General features: G+C 45.3%; 1 protein-coding gene across 3 annotated transcripts in view; it reads right to left on the bottom strand.

The window, feature by feature from the left end:
* Positions 1 to 23,858, bottom strand: part of dpep2 (dipeptidase 2) — a 127,658-nt gene that overhangs the window by 17,071 nt on the left and 86,729 nt on the right. For 2 of the 3 annotated variants that reach the window (XM_070896925.1, XM_070896926.1), the window contains exons 9-11: positions 19,146 to 19,221; positions 18,928 to 19,063; positions 5,282 to 6,343 (exon numbers count right to left, since the gene is read on the bottom strand). In XM_070896925.1, coding sequence (XP_070753026.1) covers positions 6,146 to 6,343; positions 18,928 to 19,063; positions 19,146 to 19,221 — 410 coding nt within the window. In that variant the 3' untranslated portion in view covers positions 5,282 to 6,145. Of the gene's footprint in view, positions 1 to 5,281; positions 6,344 to 18,927; positions 19,064 to 19,145; positions 19,222 to 23,858 lie in introns of those variants that run through there. The other variant, XR_011596230.1, reaches the window with a different exon arrangement.

Genomic DNA, 23,858 nt, shown 5'->3' with positions numbered 1-23,858 from the left:
TTCTAGACCAAAAACATGGGGTGAGAGGGAGGGGACGGGGCTGTATGAAGCTCCCCCTGTTGTACTGACTTTGGAGGAGGTGCCACTCATGGAGGTGACAACCCCTTCCATGACTAATGTTTGAGTGCTGGTGGGACATTCTATGGTTTTCCACCTTCCGAGGCTGCGGATCCCAGTGGTGGGGTGCAGCGAAGCACACCCAGGGCCTCACCTTTGAGGTGACCGGTCCCAGTGGTATGATGCAGGAAGGCACGCCCAGGGCCCCACCGTCTCAGGCTGTCGGTCCCAGTTTTGGGGTGTGAGCCACATCTGCGGGGAGGAGGGGAAGGAAAGCTCAACTGCGCTCTCCTGAGGTGCAGGTTCGAACAGATGTGGTTCAGATGATGTCATTGAGTGCGGAGAGCATTAACCTTAACTGATCACTCCTGGACGCCATCAGTGGGGTGAGTGATGAAGTAGCGGGGCTGTCGGGAGAAGTAACAGCAATGACATGAGAAATGGAAACAATATCCGGGAACATTAGTGAGGGAATAATGACCATGAGGGTGGGAATATCAGAGGTAGTGCAAACCACGTCACTGACCAGGTCGTTGAGACACTGTCGGGGTGCATGAGGGTCGGCATGTTGGAGTTAGCTGCTGCAATAAGGGAACACGCCCAGACCCCGCAGAATCAACTGTCACTCCCACTCCAATCCCCATACCAGCCTCTGAAGAGCCCAAAGCCGGGCCCTCCAACTTGTCGCCTGAGCCCTCCAACTTGCCGCCTCTCGCTGATGCCCCCCCACCCTCAAGAGGTGCGCAGTACCCGAGATGTTAGAAAGAATAAGCTTGGTACCAAGCCCAGAAACACTGTGCCACCGTCTGTGGGCAGGGGTGGTGTGTCCAAGACCAAGCGCAGCGGGCGGTCTTAGAATAAGGGGGAGGGGAGATGGGTGGGTGCAGCCTTTCTTTGCTGTTGCTGTTATTATTATTATTATTATTATTGTTACTGTTGTAACTGTTCTTAAATTAAAAGTTTTTTGTAAGTTATGTAAATTTACAAGTTTATAAGTGATCTTAAAGTTTTTAAGTGATCTTAAAGAGTGATATTAAAGTAAAGTTTGATACAAGAATAATTTTATTCTTGCTCCGGCCTCAGGCACTTGCATGGCTTCCTCGTCCTCATCGTCCTCCTCCTCCTGCTCGTCACCTGCATCTTCCACATCATTATCATCAGCCACTCTCACCGCAGGTGGATCTTCCACTACCAGGTGCTGCTGCCTCATGATGGTTAAGTTATGCAGCATGCAGCACACAACAGTGAACTGACTGACAATCTCAGGGGAGTACAGCACTAGCCTCCGGATTGGTCCAGCCATCGGAAACGCTGTTTAAAGTTGCCAATGGTCCTCTCAATGATGTGCGACATGTTGTATTGACGGTCAACTTCCGTCTGGGTTATACGTAGGGGTGTCATGAGTCAGGTGGCGAGGCCATACACTTTGTCTCCCAGGAGCAAGCTCTGCCCTTCTGGCTGCTGCTGAAACATGGCAGATATATGGCTGTCACGTAGGATGAACGCAACATGGGTGCTGCCAGGGTATCTTGCCACGACTGACATGATGCAGTGCATGTCGTCACACACGAGCTGCACATTAATAGAGTGGAATCCTTTCCTGTTCCTGTGCATCTCGGAATCCTTCAAAGGTGCTCACAAGGCGATGTGGGTACAATCAATGCAGCCCTGTACCTTTGGGAAGCCAGCAATCCTGGAGAAGCCCACAGCCCTGTCATGGATTGCTTGGGCGATCATGGGGAACTTTATGAAGTCATTACATGCAGCGTACATGCAGCCGTGATCTGGCGAATGGAGACATGTGTTGCATGTTGAGAGATGGCGCACACATACCCAGTTGTAGCTTGAAACAATCCAGAGGCATTGAATGAAAGTGCAGCTGTAACCTTCACTTCAAAGTAGGCCCCCAAATAATAACTTCACGGTGGGGCGGACAATAATCAAGGGAATAATAGAGGCATGTGAAAAAGGAACAGCAGTAATCATGGGGGATTTTAACCTACATATCGATTGGTCAAATCAAATCGCACGGGGTAGCCTCGAGGAGGAATTCATAGAATGCATACGGGATTGTTTCTTAGAACAGTATGTTACAGAACCTACAAGGGAGCAAGCTATCTTAGATCTGGTCCTGTGTAATGAGACAGGAATAATAAACGATCTCCTAGTAAAAGATCCTCTCGGAATGGGTGATCACATTATGGTTGAATTTGTAATACAGATTGAGGGTGAGGAAGTAGTGTCTCAAACGAGCGTACTATGCTTAAACAAAGGGGACTACAGTGGGATGAGGGCAGAGTTAACTAAAGTAGACTGGGAACACAGACTAAACGGTGGCACAATTGAGAAACAGTGGAGGACTTTTAAGGAGATTTTTCATAATGCTCAACAAAAATATATTCCAGCGGCAAGAGAAGGGATAACCAGCCGTGGATAACCAAGGAAATAAAGGAGTGTATCAAATTAAAAACCAATGCGTATAAGATGGCCAAGGTTAGTGGGAAACTAGAAGATTGGGAAAATTTTAAACGACAGCAAAGAATGACTAAGAAAGCAATAAAGAAAGGAAAGATAGATTACGAAAGTAAACTTGCGCAAAACATAAAAACAGATAGTAAAAGCTTTTACCGATATATAAAACGGAAGAGAGTGACTAAAGTAAATGTTGGTCCTTTAGAAGATGAGAAGGGGGATTTAATAATGGGAAATGTGGAAATGGCTGAGACCTTAAACAATTATTTTGCTTCGGTCTTCACAGTGGAAGACACAAAAACCATGCCAAAAATTGCTGGTCACAGGAATGTGGGGAGAACCTTGAGACAATACTATCACTAGAGAGGTAATGCTGGACAGGCTAATGGGACTCAAGGTAGACAAGTCCCCTGGTCCTGATGAAATGCATCCCAGAGTATTAAAAGAGATGGTGGAAGTTATAGCAGATGCATTCGTTATAATCTACCAAAATTCTCTGGACTCTGGGGAGGTACCAGCGGATTGGAAAGCAGCTAATGTAACGCCTCTGTTTAAAAAGGGGGGCAGACAAAAGGCAGGTAACTATAGGCCGGTTAGTTTAACATCTGTAGTGGAGACAATGCTTGAAGCTATCACGAAGGAAGAAATAGCAGGACATCTAGATAGGAATAGTGCAATCAAGCAGACGCAACATGGATTCATGAAGGGGAAATCATGTTAAACTAATTTACTGGAATTCTTTGAGGATATAACGAGCATGGTGGATAGAGGTGTACCGATGGATGTGGTGTATTTAGATTTTCAAAAGGCATTCGATAAGGTGCCACACAAAAAGTTACTGCAGAAGATAAAGGTACGCGGAGTCAGAGGAAATGTATTAGCATGGATCGAGAATTGGCTGGCAAACAGAAAACAGAGAGTCGGGATAAATGGGTCCTTTTCGGGTTGGAAATCGGTGGTTAGTGGTGTGCCACAGGGATCGGTGCTGGAACCACAACTGATTACAATATACATAGATGACCTGGAAGAGGGGACAGAGTGTAGTGTAACAAAATTTGCAGATGGCACAAAGATTAGTGGGAAAGCGGGTTGTGTAGAGGACACAAAGAGGCTGCAAAGAGATTTGGATAGGTTAAGCGAATGGGCTAAGGTTTGGCAGATGGAATACAATGTTGGAAAATGTGAGGTCATCCACCTTGGAAAAAAAACATTAAAAGGGAATATTATTTGAATGGGGAGAAATTACAACATGCTGCGGTGCAGAGGGACCTGGGGGTCCTTGTGTATGAATCCCAAAAAGTTAGTTTGCCGTTGCAGCAGGTAATCAGGAAGGCGAATGGAATGTTGGCCTTCATTGCGAGAGGGATGGAGTACAAAAGCAGAGAGGTCCTGCTGCAACTGTACAGGGTATTGGTGAGGCCGCACCTGGAGTACTGCGTGCAGTTTTGGTCACCTTACTTAAAGAAGGATATACTACCCTTGGAGTGGGTACAGAGACGATTCACTAGGTTGATTCCGGAGATGAGGGGGTTACCTTATGATGATAGATTGAGTAGACTGGGTCTTTACTCGTTGGAGTTCAGAAGGATGAGGGGTGATCTTATAGAAACATTTAAAATAATGAAAGGTATCGACAAGATAGAGGCAGAGAGGTTGTTTCCACTGGTCGGGGAGACTAGAACTAGGGGGCACAGCCTCAAAATACAGGGGAGCCAATTTAAAAGCGAGTTAAGAAGGAATTTCTTCTCCCAGAGGGTTGTGAATCTGTGGAATTCTCTGCCCAAGGAAGCAGTTAAGGCTAGCTCATTGAATGTATTCAAATCACAGATAGATATATTTTTAACCAATAAGGGAATTAAGGGTTATGGTGAACGGGCGGGTAAGTGGAGCTGAGTCCACGGCCAGATCAGCCATGATCTTTTTGAATGGCGGGACAGGCTCGAGGGGCTGGATGGCCTACTCCTGTTCCTAATTCTTATGTTCTTATGTTCTTATGTTCAACTAACGAAGCAGTCCGCCTTATGCTTCTAGGTTGCAGGTTTGCTTTGACCAACTCACAGATCTCAGTTACAACTTCTTTGCGGAAACGCAGCATTCTGACACAGTCTGCATCACCCAGGTGGAGGTACGAACTCCTGCCTCGATATACCCGAGGTGGGTAAGGTCTTCTGCCCAGCACCCTATGGGCTTTGATGTTCCTCATGCGATGAAGTAGAATCAATTGTCTCCTATGCAGCACCATGATGCAGAAGGCTCGCACAAGGTATGGCATTGTCAGTATTGCCCCCATACTTAAATTTAACCTTTGAAAGAAGCTCAAAACGACAGGAAAGCAGGCAGCACAGGTTTACTGTTGTATCTCGTCAGGTCTGTATGGATGGACCACAGCCAAAGGTCTTGTGACTTCTCCTCTCTTTCCCACCCCCCCCCCCCCCCCACTTAATTGGAGTCTTCTGACTTCTCTTTGTCCTTCCCCCTCCCCGGGCTCTAAGCCTGCCGATCGGCACCTCTCTCTCTTTGCTCCCCCCACCCCCCCCACGGCTTGTTTTGTAGCCGAACCCCGAGCCCATGTCCGGGCGCGAGGCCGATTCTGCCGGCCAAACCCACGACCCTCCAGCCCTGCTTCAAGATGTTCACTGGTGGTGTGTGAGTGAGTAAAAAAAATGAGAGAACTTCTGAAATCCAACAAATTTACACTTCTGCATTGACAGATTAAAAAAAAGTTGAACTTTATTACTGATTTTGACAGTGTTCTTGACTCCCTACAAAATCTTTTATTTAAAAACATCTTTCAGCGCAGATTTGTGAATGTGCACTGGTTTCTTAACTCACCGGAAGGTTTTTCGCGACGGCCAGAGACGCTGACCTAAGAGAAAAAAATGTTGGCCAAACTGCGAACAATTGAAAAAACTGGCGCAGACATGATGTCAAAAAAAACTGGCCTAGAAAAATCGTAACTAAGTAAGTTACGCCGCCGAGAATCGCGGGGGGAAACTTTGAAAAAAATAAATACGCCAAAAAAAATGTCGTGCGTCAAAAAAACGGCTCAAATAAACGGGGAAAATTGAGCTCAATGTGTTGGTCCAAATGGCACAATAGGTGTGTTTGTTAAAACCTTTGATAGTTTTTGCAATACAGTACTAATAAAAGAAATGGCAGTAAATAGGTGAAGAGGCACACCCACCAGAATGCGAGTCACATGAGCATACAGCATTTTTGGTAAAGAAAAACATCAATCTTTAACCTCTGAACCTTCAATCTTCAACCTTCTTGTCAAGAGATTTTGCTTGTGATATTGAATATTTAGAGGTGTTTGAGTTATTACTTTTTCGGCCACCTGTAGGAATATCCAGTTTAGTCAGCAGCGCAATGAATAAACAAGTTAATATACATTAGCAGAAACATTTGTGCTCATTTAAAAAAAAATTCTCATCTCACTGTGGAAATTCGAGATGAATAATTTAAGGCATCCATTTTATATGGGGTGGGGTTGGTTTATCTCAGCCTATCGTCACCCTGCTGACTGTTGACTAATTAGATTGTTTTTTTGCCCCTGCTCACTCCTCCACATAATTGTTTGGAAGTGGCCTTGCAGCTGAATGACCTTGGACTGGATTCACTGTCCAGTTAAAATGATGCAAATGATGTTGAGCGTAACTGTACTTATGATGGTAAAAGCAGAAGGCATTGTTTTGCTTTGAAAGTTGTGAGGAGGTGGAAAGGGGTTCTTGAGATCCAAGCGACAGGAATTCTGGACCTCCAGAAAGGGGATCTCCTCTTCACTGGGTAACAAATCCTTCATTTCCTCCTTTACCTGTTCAAAATAAATAATTTTGTTAAGCAATTTAAAGTCTATTTTTTGGTTGCTACCTTTGAAGCTATTTAAAATGCTTACATTTTTTTGTCCATTTCAGCTGAACATTCATAAAGATAATTTTTTTTTTACTGTTAATGGCCAGCTTTATCACTGAGGTACAGTCCCTGTCCTGCGAAATGGAATCATATTCTGGCAACATTGGGGCACAGCTGGTTCAGTGGAAGCACTGTCACCTCCTGAGTCCGAAAGTCATGAGTTTAAGCTCCAATCCATGACCTGAGGCCATAGTACAGTACTGGGAGACTGCAACATTATCAGGCATGTCCCTCTTTCAGTTGAGATGTTAAACTGAGGCCCCGTCTGCTTGTTCTGGAGAAATAAAAGATCCCATGGCACTTTTCAAAAAGGAGTAGGGGAGGTGTACTGACCAACATTTATCAACCAAAACAAAACAGATGGTCTAGTTATTGTTTGTGGGACCTTGATGTATGCAAATTAGCTGCTGCATTTCAAAAGTAATTCATTGATTGTGAATCACTTTGGGAAATCTTGAGGACGTGACATATTCTACACAAATGGAAGTTATTTTTTCTTTAAAGGCTTGAAGCTCCTAACTTCTCCGTTAAGCATCCCTTTTCTATCCATAACAAGCATTAAAAATTTAGTAAACCCTTCTTAAATGTTGCTAACTTTTTGTGATTATGAAGATGAGGGATATTAATGCAGGGGGTTGGGGGGGGGGGGCGGCGTGTGAAGCTCATTCATTTTTGGACAACTGGACATATTAAACACTCTGTCAACACAGTACTCTTCCCCAACAACCCACCCAACACCCAGTTTCAGAGGAGCTGACCTACAGTCCTGGTATGACATTTCTACTTCTCACACCATCCTGATATTGGCCTGAAGTTTGGGCAGGTTCCTTTAAGACAACACCTGATAGAAACTAGTTCAGTGTCCAGTGAATTCACTGAATCCCTTGAAACCAAACCAGAGATGGCGAGTATTTATTCCATCAGTCTAAACTAGATTTGAACATAGCTTTCAGAGGGTCAAATTCTCAACCATTCTGCCATCCATTTCCCCAAGCACTAAATTAATTTAATTTGATTTTAAAGAAAGGAAATAAATATAAACTAAACGGATTCCAGGCATAATGCCATTTAATAATCGGGTTCTTATCACCTAATCACCTAATTACTAGGTCTGGCTGCTGATAAAGCATTTAGCTCTAAAGTTGAACAGCAAAAGTTTTCTTTATGTATTTATGGACATATTAAATATGTATATTTTTGATACAAGTTCCAGAGATTAACTGAGACTGCCAAGTGCAATAGTTTGAAGCTAACCTGATGAGATATCTGGGGGTCACCACAGAAAGAGGAGACCGGGAATGAAAATTTATGTAAATACAAAATTCATAGCTACAATATCATTCTCATTATTTTACTGTCTGTCATAGAGAACACATTGAGGCTGTAACTCTGAAAATCAAGCCTCAATCTGTATGCACAAGGAAACAAAATGTCAAGGAGTAATTGGGGAGAATAGCATAGATGCACTTAACATAAGAAATAGGAGCAGAGGTAGGCCATTTGGCCCCTCGAGCCTGCTGATCTGATCATGGACTCAACTCCACTTCCCTGCCCGCTCCCCATAACCCTTTAGTCCCTTATCGCTCAAAAATCTGTCTATCTCCGCCTTAAATATATTCAATGACCCAGCCTCCATAGCTCTCTGGGGTGGAGAATTCAACAGACTTACAACCCTCAGAGAAGAAATTCCTCCTCATCTCAATTTTAAATGGGCTGCCCCTTATTCTACAACTATGTACCCTTGTTATAGTTTCCCCTATGAGTGGAAATATCTTCTCTGCATCCACCTTGTCGAGCCCCCTTATTGGGCCCAAGTTTCGAGCCGCGCCTAGAACGGCGCAGTCCCGACCTGGACGCCCATTTTTCGCGCCACAAAGTGTGCCTAAAAAAACCCTCCAGATTCTCCACCTCCCTGCATGTCCTCTGGCCCTCGGCGCAGCGCAGCAGGAGCTGTAGGGGGCGGAGCTAGGACCCTGCGCTGAAAACAGTGCCGGGACTTCTGCACATGCGCTCTACAGTGGGCACGCAAGTGCAGTAGCTCCAGGTGCCCGAAACTGTATGGGAGGGGCCCGAAGCACGCAGCCCCTAGCCCTGGCCGAATGGCCTCACTGGGGCTGTGTGAATAAGGCTCCTCCCACGGCCAGCTCCTGCTTCCTCCCGACCCGACTCGACTCCCGCTTCCCGCCTCCGGACCGGACCCCCGACACCCGCTCCCCCCCCCGGACCGGACCCGACACCCACTCCCCCCCCCCCCGACCGGACCCGACACCCGCTCCCCCCCCCACCTCCGGACTGGATCCGACCTGACCTCCCTCTCCCTCCCTCCCTCCCTCCCCCCGACCCGAACTGAACCGACCTCCCTCCCACCACCCCCCCGACCCGACCCAATGCCACCTACCTGTAAATCTGGTGCTGGGGGTGGGCCCTGCCCGAAGTCTCGGGCCCGGCCCGTTCAGCCTCCCTCCCCCTTCTCCTTCCCCCCCACCCCCCCCCCCAATCTCCTCTCCCCCACCAAATCTCCTTCCCCCCCATCTCCTTTCTCCCCCTTCTCCCTTCTCCCCCTTTTCCCCTCCTCCCCCTTTTCCCCCCTCCCCCTTCTCCCCCATCCCTCCCCCTTCTCCCCCATCCCTCCCCCTTCTCCCCCTTCTCCCCATCCCTCCCCCTTCTCCCCCTTCCCTCCCCCTGCTCCCCCCTCTCTCCCTCTTCCCCCCTCCTCCCCCTTCCCTCGCTGTCAGAAACACAGACACTGACAGACAGAGAATGAGAGACACACAGACAGACAGAGAGATAGAGACACTGACAGAGACACACTGAGGGGGGCATCCCAGCACGCTGTTGGAAGGCTTCCGGTGCTGCAGTCGGTAAGTAGAAAAGATTTTATTTATTGATTTAAAAAAAAAATTATTTCTTATTAATTTTTTTTGATTGATTTATTGGTTGATTTATTGATGTATTTATCATTTATTATTGATGATGGCTCTTTATTTGTAAAACTGGTGTTTAATGTTTGTAAACTTCCCTTTAAACACCCCCCCTCACCATTCCCTACACCTGATTTGTAACCTACGCCTGATTTTCTAAAGTGTAGACAAGGTTTTTTCGAGCGTACAAAAATCTTCACTTACTCCATTCTAAGTTAGTTTGGAGTAAGTTTTCACTCACGAAACTTTGAAATCAGGCGTAAGTGGCCGGACACGCCCCCTTTTGAAAAAAAAATTCTGTTCCAAAGTGAAACTGTTCTAACTGACTAGAACTGGAGCAAACTAAATGTGGAGAATTCCGATTTCTAAGATACTCCGTTCTACACCAGTTGCTCCTAAAAATCAGGAGCAAATCATGTGGAAACTTGGGGCCATTATCTTATATAGTTCGATAAGATCACCTCTCATTCTTTTGAACTCTAATGAATATAGGCCCAACCTACTCAACCTATCTTCATAAGTCAACCCCCTCATCTCCGAAATCAACTTAATGAACCATCTCTGAACAGCCTCCAATGCAAGTATATCCTTCCTTAAAGATGGAGACCAAAACTGTACACAGTACTCTAGGTGTGGCCTCACCAATACCCTGTACAGTTGTATCAGGAGTTCTCTGCTTTTATACTCTATCCCCCTTGCAATAACAACCAACATTCCATTTGCCTTCCTGATTACTTGCTGTACCTACATACCAACTTTTTGTGTTTCATGCACAAGGACCCCCAGGTCCCTCTGTACTGCAGCACTTTGCAATTTTTCTCCATTTAAAATTATAATTTGCTTTTCTATTGTTTTTTGAGGGGAAGCTAGATAAATACATGAAGGAGTAAGGAATGGAAGGATATGCTGATCGGTTTAGATAAAGAGGTGTTGGAGGAGGCGCGTGTGGAGCATAAACAATGGCACAGACCAGTTGGGCCGAATGGCCTGTTTCTGTGCTGTACATTCTATGTGATTCTACGTTATATATAATTACATTTCCCAGCAGTTTGGTGCACAATATAGAGGCAGGAAGGCTTTGTGTTTCAATAAATACTAACTCCTGTCTTAAAAAGTGTCAAGAGTTAAGGGCAGAACAGGAGGCAGCAAAGTTTCCAGCTGCTCATTTACTTTAATGTAAGAAGCAATGAGAGCAGCATACTGTAGCAGTTATATTGGGGATCAAAGGAGGTGTATGTTAGTTCTCTAATTGCAGGAAATGCTGAACATTGCTTACACTAATGCCTAACAACTGTTGCAACTCTGGCACAAACCACAACAACATTTCCTATGCTGCTTGCCATTATATTTTGACCTCAAAACATCTTGACCATTACCTATCAGAAACATATTAAAATCTGCTGATTTCAATTATAGTATTGGTTGTTCTATTGGAACTAAAAACTAACTACTTGTATAACTATTCTGAAAATTATATGCAGTTTTTAAAAAATGAATTAGTGGTTTACTGAAATAAAAACAGAAAATGCTGTAAATATTCAGCGGGTCAGGCAGCATCTGTGGAGAAAGAAAGAGAGTTAACGTTTCAGGTCGATTACCCTTCATCAGAACTGGTTGAAGGTTAAATAATCATCAACCTGAAACGTTGACTCTTTTTCTCTCTCCACAGATGCTGCCTGACCTGCTGAGTATTATGTTTGTACTGTACTTATGAATGATTCCACGAGGCAATGTGTTGTACTCAAACTGTAGTGACCGTGGTCCTTTATTCCAAACTGCAGAGTGAGCAAGCCACATTGTGGCTCTGCTTTTATAGCCCCTGCCACCAGGGCAGGAAACCCTGGTCTCCACCAGTTGCACCCTCTAGTGGTGCCAGCATTATATGTACACAGTGTAAACCTTATTGATGGTATATCAGGTAAACAAGTCTCCATCTTATGCAACTATACAGTGACTATACAGAGAGTACATCTATAGTCTGCATATACAACATTGAGCATTTTCTGTTTTTATTTCAGATTTCTAGCATCCACAGTATTTTCCTTTTGTATTAATGGTTTACTGATGCTAACCATAATACCGAACTTATTGTTAAATTGTTAAACCAGTTCACCATTCTCTGTGTGACTTCATTTTTTTTAACAATTAGCACTGCAAATATAGGAAAGTGGAGTTGAGGTCGATGATCAGCCATGATCTTATTGAATGGTGGAGCAGGCTCGAGGGGCCAAATGGCCTACTCCTGCTCCTATTTCTTATGTTCTTATGTTCAAATACTAGTGCTGCATCAGTTCTACAGTAATCCGTTAGTTAATTCAGGGCTGCAATCTGCATGAATTGGATCACATCATTGAACAAACACCAGCAAGTCGGTAGTGTGATGCTGTGCACACCAACCAAGTGAACTTAGATCCGAGCCACATCATCCTGGGGACCTAGAGGAGGAGGGAAGGATGGTAGGGAACTCACGCAGGCCACTCTGATAAACTATCTACTGGTCACTTAGACCTGAGTGCAGGTCAGCTGTTGTCTTTGGACAGAGAATGATCCACAATGTATGGATCACGCTGAAGAAGGGAATTTTTTTAAAGTCAGTCTGTGGAACTTAGAACTTGAGCTAAATTATTTCTCACACCTCAAATAACCACAATTTGTTGAACAAGCGCTGTTCAAATATTGAAGTGACCAATCAGAAACTAGAAACCTCACAAAACTAGCAACTGCACAAAACCAATGAAATGACTTTCATTTTTTTCAAACCTACCAATCAGAAACCCACAGCAGCTACAAACCGTACATTTAGATTGACCAGCTTCCTTCCCTAAAACATCCCACTCGATACAGCTAAGGATAGCATTTATAGCACAAAACATTAAAAAGTATATAATTCTGAAAGAAAAAATGAAAATACTAAACCTATCCATAAAGTCAGCCACTTTATCTTGGAATAGCCTTCCAAAATCCCCCCCTCCCTCCCCCACCCCCACTCTTTTGGGCAACAAGGCTTGAATCTTCTCTTTTCCACCGCTCTCTGTACCTGGGCCTTGTCTGCATGAAGCGGCTCACTGTGGGGTGGATTCCCAGAATGCACCAATGGCATTCTCCATACATCACACTGGTGAACTGTAACTTAAGTGAACATAGCATAAGGCTATCACCCTTCACGGATTCTAAAACTGAACACGGGAAGAGAGTTACCAAAAGAATGTTACAGCGTGCTTTGTGAATGTCCAGTTTTGCTGTCAATCATTTTTTTTTAAATTAGAATTACATCAAATCTACAGAACAGAAAGAGGCCATTAAACCCCAACTGGTCTATGCTGGCGTTTTGCTTCACACGCATCTCCTCCAACCCCTCTTCAGCAAATCCTATCAGCATAATCTTCAATTCCATTCACCCTCATGTGCTTATGTAGGTTCCCCTCAAATGCATCTATAAAATATGCTGCTGTAAAGATGCATCTTGCTTTCCTAATTGAACAACAAAACTCTTTTCTTCCAGATACAGCTATCATCACAGCTTTCCACGTCCCTGGTGATGTTAGATAGGTCAGTACCACCTCTCTGAAGGCCCAGTGGTTTTAGTTGAAAAGCTCATCCCTCTTTTCCCTCCTCCCCACCAACACTGCACCATTTCCTTCTCCTCTTCCCCTCACCATTTGTATACTATTCTCACTAGTCCCCATCAGTTCTCTGCTCCTTGACTCCTTCCCCAGCTCATGATGCAACTATGTGAAACACAGCTGTACTTTAGACCTCGAGTATGTATAACCAATGGCATGGAAGATTTCCTACAGAAAAACAACATAGCATTTTACTAAAAACATACATGGTTATCTGAGCTGAGGAAGCCCTTGGGAGTACAGGAAGATATTGGTTGCCAGAGCTAAATTATGCAAATTACATCTTTTAATAACAACTTTATTCAGCTGCCTTTGAATGTCATTTGAATTTGCATTTATTTTTGTCTGCTTCAATGATTATTTCATCTGTTGTTATGTAGTGGTTGGAGAAGATCCTGATGGGAAAACCTTTTAACTTTAAGGTACGTGAATTCTTGACGACATTCCAGTGATTCATCCTTGATTCAGTTGCCTGGATTTCCGGCTCAGCCATAACATCAGCAGAAGCAAAATCGTTTGAGGCTTCCACCTGCTGATCCTGGCTGAATTTCTGGGGTCAGGGACATTTAAATAATTGGGGGAGGGTGGAGGGAAGCATCCCGGCCTTTTGGGAATGGCTGTGGCAGCCTCGGAGATCTGATGCTGTGTCATGTGACCGGCAGCCTCAGAGTTCGCAGCAAAGTGACAAACTAGTTTTTAAAAATAATTCAAAAGCCTCAGCCCTGCACGTTTTAAGCCAGCCCTATCGCTGAGCTCGTTTAACATCCTATCTGAAAGACGGCACCTTTGACAGTGCAGCATTACTTCAGTACTGCAGTTGGTACTAATCTACATCATTTTAGCATTCTGTATTAATCATAAGAAACTTACTGATAAGTATTTTGGACAGTAATTATTTGCACAGAATTACATAGAATATACAACACAGAAACACGCCATTCTGCCCAACTAATCTGTGCTGGTGTTTATACTTCACACGAGTCTCCTCCTAATTTCATCAACTTTATCTCAGCCTTTCAGCATATCTTTCTATTCCCCTTTTCTCTCACGTGCTCGGCTAGTTTCCTTTTGAAAGCAGCAAAGCTATTTGCGGCGACCACTTCCTATAGTAGTGAGTTCAACATTCTAACTACTCTGAGTAAAGAAATTTCTATTAGTAACTATCTAAGCTGTTAACCATGGCCTTATTTTAGTTTCTCAAGGATGTTTCTTGGACTGGAGAATTTTAGCTATGAGGAAAGATTGGATAGGCTGGATTTTTTTTCTTTGGAACAGAGGAGGCTGAGGGGAGATGTTATTGAGGTGTATAAAATTATGAGGGGCCTAGATCGAGTGAATAGGAAGGACCTATTCCCTTTAGCAGAGGGGTCAACAACCAGGGGGCAGAGATTTAAAGTAATTGATAGAAGGTTTAAAGGGGGAGGTTAAGGAGAAATTTCTTCACCCAGAGGGTGGTGGGGGTCTGGAACTCACTGTCTGAAAGGGTGGTAGAGGCAGAAACCCTCACCACATTTAAAGGATATTTGGATGTGCGCTTGAAGTCTCATAACCTACAGGGCTATGGACCAAGAGCTGGAAGGTGGGACTAGGCTGGATGGTTCTTTGTCATCCAGCGAGGACACAATGGGCTGAAATGGCCTCCTTCCATGCTGTAAATTTCTATGATTCTCTAATACCATTTGCTAGACATTTACATTCGAATGGCTCTTCTTCTGACAAGCAAATGGCATGTTGGCCTTCATAGCAAGGGGATTTGAGTACAGGGGCAGGGAGGTGTTACTACAGTTGTACAGGGCCTTGGTGAGGCCTCACCTGGAGTATTGTGTACAGTTTTGGTCTCCTAACTTGAGGAAGGACATTCTTGCTATTGAGGGGGTGCAGCGAAGGTTCACCAGACTGATTCCCGGGATGGCGGGACTGACATGTCAAGAAAAACTGGATCAACTGGGCTTGTATTCACTGGAGTTCAGAAGAATGAGAGGGGATCTCATAGAAACGTTTAAAATTCTGATGGGTTTAGACAGGTTAAATGCAGGAAGAATGTTCCCAATGTTGGGGAAGTCCAGAACCAGGGGTCACAGTCTAAGGATAAGGGGTAAGCCATTTAGGACCGAGATGAGGAGAAACTTCTTCACCCAGAGAGTGGTGAACCTGTGGAATTCTCTGCCACAGAAAGTTGTTGAGGCCAATTCACTAAATATATTCAAAAAGGAGTTAGATGTAGTCCTTACTACTAGGGGGATCAAGGGGTATGGCGAGAAAGCAGGAATGGGGTACTGAAGTTGCATGTTCAGCCATGAATTCATTGAATGGCGGTGCAGGCTCGAAGGGCCGAATGGCCTACTCCTGCACCTATTTTCTATGTCTATGTCTATATGCTTTTAATTTGGATAAGTGGGGAGCACTTAGTCGAAACCCACAAGTACATTTTTGCTCTGTCAGTATCGTCCTTACAGGATTGACGGAAAATCAGGATTGAGTCCTGATGCTTGGCCTTTTCCCTCTCCCGTCAACTGTACAGAAAATTACTAGTTGCCCCGGTTACCAATCAAACCCCCGTGAGGATGTTACCGGCTGGTTTTACAGCAATATTCAATACACTTGCACTGCAACCGCACTCTGGATTCTAACTTTGAATAGGAACACGTTTAAAACATCAGTGAGTAGAATGCTTGTTGTCTGTAACATCAGCCAGTAACAACTTCCAGTCAGGTGCTCGGGACAGGCAGAAGATTGGCATTTGGGAAAGCGAATGGGGAGCGGCACAGTCCAACAATTAACTCCCAGAACATTTTACAGGACTGCTGCAAATTGAAATGATAGGAAACATATATTTGTCATTAAAATAACTGGTTTCATAGTATTCAAGAGTCTATCGGGTCTGTTTTCTAACCAGTCAGCGTGGTGGGGAGAGGGGTTCCACCAGTTTCCACCACCCCCCACATCCGATTTCTTGCTCGGCTATTATTCCAGAAATCTTTACCTCCATAACTCACCCGAGTGCCTATCCTAGACAGTGTCAGCCGAGACAGTGAGTGTCAGTCGAGTTTCAGCTATGGCAACATCACATCTGAGCCAACCTTGTCCTCACCTGACAGTTACAAATATGACTGGGGATTACCGGATCATGATCAAGAGCGAGAGTCCTGGCCATCTTTCCCCTTTATAACTCAGCGGGCCAAAGTCAACAGTCGCACTCTCCTACCACCGAGAACAGCAAACTCAGCACAGACCTGGGATCAGATGTGGTATTTTCTTCATCCTTATGTTAACTTCCGACTGCCTTAACCAATTAAGCCATCAGAGGAATATGCGAGAGGTGCTTTACTAATATCTAAGTGGCTGCTCAGTAAACCACAGAAAACTCCATCTTATATATGTCAGCTTCTGTCATGTCTTTTCTATTGTGTGGACACTTTTTATTTCTGCGAATAATGATGTCAGGCTCTCCCATGTGGCTGGGAGATAGTTTGTACTACTGATCTACTCAGACTAATATATGCTCTGACTTTTGGATCTCCAGCAGTAATGGACAATTACCATTGCTCGAGCTGCCCTGACTAATCGTCCCCCACTAAGCATCACTGACATCTATGCTGGCTAGCAGATGTGACCTGCTAGGAATAATACCTTGAATAGTATCAGGACAGAGCACAGCCTCTTGACTGTTTCAGGCAGCTTCCAAGAGCAGATTTCTATCAAGTTTATGGAACCAAACAATGGGAAAATATTTACAGTCTGTGGACTGAAGCATTTCCTTATAATTATAATGGTCATTAACAGTGGAGAGGGGAAGGGAGGGGGCACTGTCTGGACTGGATTTTATCAACATACAAGCCAGCCTAGGAAACGAGCAAAAGCTCACCAATAGTGTCAAAAAAGTTAGGCACTCAGAAATGACCGTGACATAAGCCTATTGCAATACTGAAAGTGCAGTGGGAAGCAGACAAACAATTTTAATTGTATGTACAGGTTGAGCATCCGAAACTCGGAGTTCCAAAATTCAGAATGTTCTGGAATCCGGACACTGAGCCAATGCATGCCAGGGTCGTCCAAAAACCGGAAAGTGTTCCGAAATCCGGACTCCCCTGCCTCAGCGGCTCGACCTCGCCTCGCCCCGGCCCTCGGCAGCCCGACCTTGCCCCAGTCTGACCTCACCTCGCCCCGGCCCTCGGCAGCCCGACCTTGCCCCAGTCTGACCTCACCTCGCCCCGGCCCTCGGCAGCCCGACCTTGCCCCAGTCTGACCTCGCCTCGCCCCGGCCCTCAGTGGCCCGACCTTGCCCCAGCTCTCGGCAGCCCGACCTTGCCCCAGCCCAACCTCGCCCCGGCCCGACCTCGCCCCCTTACATCGGCGGCCTGACCTTGCCCCAACCCTCAGCGGCCCAACCTCGCCCTCCTTACCTTGGCCGCCCGACCATGCCCGACCCCGATCCCCCCTGACCCTCCCAAACCCACCTACCTTGGTCCAGGCAAAGACGTTCTGAAATCAGGAAATACCCGGAATTCAGAACGGCCTTGGTCCCAAGGTTTTTGGATTTCGGAAGACACTGTATACCCAACCAATAAATCCAGTAGGGAATTCGGGAGGAACTTCTTTACCCAAAAAGTGGTGAGAATGTGGAACTCTCTACCACAAGGAGTAGTTGAGGTGAATAGCATCGATGCATTTAAGGGAAAGCTAGATAAACATACAAGGGAGAAAGGGTTAGATGGAGGAGGGTTGTGTGGAGCATAAATGCCAAGTTTGACCGAATGGCCTGTTTCTGTGCTGTACACTCGATGGAACATTTCTTCGGAAGTGTTGGAAGACACAAGATTTATTTTCAAGGAGGAAAAGTCTGGGATTATTTTCCACCCTGCCCGACTTTATTTGGTGCTCCTTCCAGTATTTAGAAATTTCCAATGAACATGGGCATGGAATGAAAAGGAATCGGCCTTTGCTCAATCTTACTGAAAACTACTCTCTAGTTGTTATTTGGGAATTAATTTATTCTCTTCATATTTTAAAACTTCTTTCTCCCAATAGCAACAAAGAATCTATTACTAGCGGGAAAAAATTGAAATTATTTCATTTTTAATTTTTTTTAAATGTACCTAATAGCAAATGGGGCATTTCACTCATTCTTATTGAGCATAAGATAATTTCAGTCAAGCTAAAGACTGAAAATTTAGAAGTATAAAATACTCCTTCAAATGCTCCTCGCTCCTCCTTCCAATGAAGCAACTGGTAAGACATTTCCAGTGGTTCTGAAGACATGCTCCCTGGGAAATGTTTGAATCTGACGTTAAAATGATGCTTATGGGTAACTGTTTCCCACCGCTCTCTCACTAACTTCTTGATCTTAAATAATTGAGCTGAAACACGGCCTTTATAGGTGTAGTTAATTTAGGTTGGGTCTTATTGTAGAATGTTGCTGATATTCACAGTTTGACAGATGAGAGCACAGATGGGAACAAAATCGAAAATACTTTGTGCAGACTGAAAAGTGACATTGTATTTCTATCCCATTATTTTAGCTATTTTCTTTCTTGAGTAACTGATCGTCATGTCTCACTGCCAGACAAGAGGCTGCCACCAAGCCGCTGAAAATACTACCTTGTACGAGTACATGGAGGCAAATGACACTGACTCTCCCTTAGAATTTCTCTCCACTCCCTGAGAGCATGGCTGAGATTGCAGGTCCTGTCCTGTCACTCAGGGCGAAGTCTATTCATATACCACTGCACATCACCACCTCACCATATTTTCATTCACAGATATCATTTACGCAGTGAGACATTGGGGGGACAAAGGGAATGTTTTCATTTACTCCCAATACTTCTTTTTCCAGAGGAACTTTGCACCACTGGCACAATTTCATTATTCAGCAAATACAGTGACAAAGTAACACATTTCCCACCCCCCTCCCCCACTCAACTCATCATATTTAGCCTTTTTACCTCTTCAACTCTGTGAAAAACCCGGAGAAAGTTATATCGTAGTACAGCTTTTAATTCTTTTTCCTTCCAGTTGCGCCTCAGCAGTTCCTCAATTAGTGCAGGATATTTTGACACATCTTCTAGACCCTGGGGAAACCTGCAACCACCACAAATGTCAGAAAATATTTGCCAACATAAGAAAAGAAGAAGTAACTATTAGAATTACACTGCATACAAACCCGGTGGCCCCATCATAGTCTCCTCCTATTCCAACCGACTCATATCCAGCAATCTTCTTGATGTGGTCGAAATGATCTGTAACAGCAGGTACAAATTGTAACACTGACCCTGACGAGATGTTTCAATATTTTCTCATTTTATCCTCGGTGAGGTTCAAAATTCATGGTTTCCATACAATTAAATCAAAATGAAACTGTACACAATATTCCAGGTGTGGTCTCTGCAAGGCCCTATATAATTGCAGTAAGTTATCTCAAGATATTTATCCAAAGTCAAAGCACAGCTTTTCTCCATATCTCCTCAACATTTTGTGAGCACAAACCACCCTGAAATATTTTGTGAGCAGTCACATAAGAGAATTAATTCATCAAAAGACACAATTTCTAATTTGGCTGAAAATTGAAACATCAAAGAATTGATCCTTTCTGAAAGGACAAAGAGGCAGATCAGCATAACACTATAGGCTCAATTTTCGCCAAGCCCACTTTTTGGCATATTGTCAGAGTTACGTCCGTTTTTCTTGGGCAGAAATAATTTGCCAAAGTTTCCCCGATGTAACATTCGAATTTGGCGCCGCGTAGCCTCGGTGGGTGGAGCCTGCTTTCTGTGCCGAAAAATGATGCCGCACCTTCTGCACATGTTCGGGAAAAAAAGTTAAGTTTTTGACATCATTGCAATGGACGCGCATGTGCAGTACAGCTCCGAGATGGCAATCGGCCATTTTTAAAGAGTCAGTTGTGTGTGTGAGAATGTTGACTGCTGTGAGAGAGCATTGGAAAAATCACAGCAGTAGCAATACAAGATGCAACGCGGAGCAAGGACCAAGAATTTCTTACAGGAAGAAGTGGAGGTACTAGTTACAGTGATTGAGAACAGATGGCAGGAGCTGGACACCAGCAGTGGTCACAAAAAAGTTCCACCCAAGGAAATGAAGAAACGCTGGAACCAAGTTACAGAAGATTACTGTGCAATGGTGACCACCACAAGATCTGGAGGCCAGTGTAAAAAGAAATGCCAGGACCTTGGTCAAGTAGTTCGTGTAAGTAACATTTTCATTTATTCAATGGAATTGCAATTGTAAATGTGACCAACTGTATGCCCACCCAGCAGAAAGACACCCTCTTTTAAAAAGTTAGGTTTCATCTTTGCAGAGGAAGGTGGCACATAATAAAAGGGAAAGAACTGAACAGGAGGAGGTCCGGCAAATCTCCATCCACTGACACCCTTGGAAGAGAGGGTCGCTGCTTTGATGGGTCCTGCCTGGAAAAAAGCAATCACCACTGCACAAGCTGGGCCCACACTCGAGGGAGAGGGTAAGTCTTGAAAATTCATCATGGTCCTTCAAAACAGCCTGCTGCCTGGCCTGCAATGTGTGAGCCGACTCATGCCACCCATCTCCTCTGCTGCTAACCATTTGACTGTTCTGTTATCTTTTGCAGAACCTGAGGCCAACCCTGACAATGCAGAAGAAGATTCAGACGAGGATGAGCCTGAAGAGGAGAACATCTTCCAATCCAACCCTCCAGACTAAAAACATGGGGGTGAGGGGGAGGGGATGAAGCTGGATAAAGATCTCACTGTTGTACTGACTTTGGAGGAGGTGCCACTCATGTAGGTGACAGTCCCTTCCGTGACTAGTGGTTTGAGTGTTGGTGGGACATTCCAAGGTTGCGGGTCCCAGTGGTGTGGTGCAGCAAGGCACACCCAGGGCCCCACCTTCTGAGGTTGCGGGTGCCGGTCAGTGACATGAGTGGGGTGAGTGATGAGGTAGTGGGACTGTCGGGAGAAGTAACAGCAATGACCCGAGAAATGGGAACGATGTCCGGGACCATCAGTGAGGGAATAGTGGCCATGAGGGAGGGAATGTCAGAGGTAGTGCAAACCATGTCACTGACCATGGGGGAGGGAATGTTGCAGGTAGTTCAGACAGTTTTGATCAACATGAGGGAGGGAATGTTGCAGGTCGCATGAGGGTCGGCATGTTGGAGTTGGCTGCTGCAATAAGGGAACAGGCCCAGACCCCGCACCCATTGACAGAATCAACTGTTAGTCCCACTCCAATCCCCAGACCAGCCTCTGAAGAGCCCAAAGCCGAGCCCTCCAACTTGCCGCCAGGGCCCTCCAACTTGCCGCCTGCCGATTCCTCCCACCCGCAAGAGATGCACAATATCGGAGATGTTAGAAAGAATAAGCTTAGTACCGAGCCCAGAAACACTGCGCCACCGTCTGTGGGCAGGGGTGGTGGTGTGTCCAAGACCAAGCGCAGCGGGCGGTCTTAGAATAAGGGGGAGGAGAGATGGGTGGGTGCAGCCTTTCTTTGCTGTTGTTGTTTTGTTATTATTATTGTTGTTACTGTTGTAACTATTCTCAAATTAAAAAGTTATGTAAATTTACAAGTTTAAAAGTTTATAAGTGATCTTAAAGAGTGATCTTAAAGTAAAGTTTGATACAAGAATAATTTTATTAAAGTTAAGTTAAGTACAAAAGTACTGTTTGTTAAACTTCCGAATAAAATATATTTTACATTAAAACTGAATCATGTTCCATTAACACAACACAACTTTACGGAACAGTTCCAAACAGTAAACATGGTCCATGTGGAATAGTTGTCGCTGAGCCCTCAGGCATCAGTAAAGCGTTCACGGATGAGCTGCTGGTGCAAGGCTCGAGCAATCATTAAAGGGGCACGCTGGCCCGCCCTCCTCCGCTGTCGTGCTCTAGCCTCAGGCACTTGCATGGCTTCCTCATCTTCATCATCCTCCTTCTGCTCGTCATCTGCATCTTACACATCATTATCATCAGCCACTCTCACCGCAAGTGGGTCTTCCACTACCAGGTGCTGCTGCCACATGATGGCTAAGTGATGCAGCATGCAGCACACAACAGTGAACTGATCGACAATCTCAGGGGAGTGCAGCAAGTAGCCTCCGGAATGGTCCAGGCATCGGAAACGCTGTTTCAAGATGCCAATGGTCCTCTCTACGATGCTGTGCGTCGCAATGTGTGACATGTTGTTTTCACGGTCAGCTTCCGTCCGGGTTACGCGTAGGGGCATCATGAGCACGGTGGCGAGGCCGTACCCTTTGTCTCCCAGTAGTCAGCTCTGCCTTTCTGGCTGCTGCTGAAACATGGCACATATAACGCTGTCGTGTAGGATGAACACATCATGGGTGCTGCCAGGGTATCTTGCATTGACTGACATGATGCAATGTAAGTCGTCACATACGAGCTGCACATTAATGGAGTGGAAGCCTTTTCTGTTCCTGTACATCTCGGAATCCTCCAACGGTGCTCACAAGGCAATGTGCTTACAATCAATGCAGCCCTGTACCTTTGGGAAGCCAGCAATCCTGGAGAAGCCCACAGCCCTGTCATGGATTGCTTGGGTGGTTATGGGGAACTTTATGAAGTCATTCCTACAGTGCAGCTGTCACCTGGCGAATGCAGACATGTGTTGCATGTTGGGAGATGGCGCACACATCCCCAGTTGTAGCTTGAAATGAGCCAGAGGCATAGAATGAAAGTGCAGCTGTAACTTTCATTTCAACTGAAAAGCAGTCCTCCTGATGCTTCTAGGTTGAAAGTCTGCTTTCACCAACTCACAGATCACAGTTACAACATCTTTGCGGAAATGGAGCCTTCTGACAGTCTGCATCACTCAGGTGGAGGTACGAATGCCTGTCTTGATATGCCCGAGATGGGTAAGGCCTCCTGCCCAGCACCTTATGGGCTCTGATGTTCCTGATGCGATGAAATCGAATCAATTGTCTCCTACATAGCACCATGATGCAGAAGGTTCGCACAAAGTATGGCATTGTCAGTATTGCCCCCATGCTTAAATGAAAGAAGCTCAAAGTGGCAAGAAAGCAGGCAGGACAGGTTCACAGTTCTCTCTCTCCCCAAGCTCTGTATGGATCGATCCACATCCAAGGTCTTGTGACATGTCCTCTCCGCCCCCCCCTCCGCCCCCCCTTCACTAATTGCAGTCTCATTACCTCCCCTTCTCTCTCCCCACGCGCCCCCCCCCCCCGCCAATCATTGCAGCCTTCCATTTGGCACCTTGCTTCCCGGCCTCAGTGTAGAAGGCTTTCGATTGGCACCTCGCTCCCCGGGCTCGGAGCCTTCTGATCGGCACCTTGCTCGCTCTCTCTCTCTCTCCTCCCCGCCCCCCGGGCTTGTTTTGTAGCCGAGCCCCAAGCCCCTGTGTCCAGGTGTGAGGCCGATTCTGCCGGCCAAAGCTATGACCCTCCAGTCCTGTTTGAAGGCGTTCAGTGGTGGCGTGTGAGTGAGTAAAAAAAAGGGAAAACTTCTGAAATCCAACAAACATACATTTACTACGTTGACAGCCAAAAAAAGTTGAACTTTATTATTGACTTTGACAGTGTTCTTGACTCCCTCCAAAATCTTCGATTTAAAACCAATAGCGTCTTTCAGCACAGATTTGTCAATGTGCACAGCTTTTCTTAAGTGCCCAGATGGTTTTTCGGGAGTGGCCAGATACGCCGACCTAAGAGGAAAAAATTGGGCAAACTGCGAAAAAATTTTAAAACGGCGCAGACATGACGCAAAAAAAACTGGCCTCGATAAATAGTAACTAAGTCAGTTACGCCGGCGCAGATCGCAGGGGAAAACTTGGAAAATAAATACTCCAAAAAAACGGCACAAATGGCCGGGGGAAATTGAGCCCTATCTCTTTAACCTAATGCAACTGC

This window comes from Pristiophorus japonicus, chromosome 13, assembly GCF_044704955.1.
Source record: "Pristiophorus japonicus isolate sPriJap1 chromosome 13, sPriJap1.hap1, whole genome shotgun sequence".
Taxonomy (NCBI): domain Eukaryota; kingdom Metazoa; phylum Chordata; class Chondrichthyes; family Pristiophoridae; genus Pristiophorus; species Pristiophorus japonicus.
Note: the sequence above shows the minus strand (reverse complement) of the source record. Positions and strands in the feature narration are given on the sequence as shown.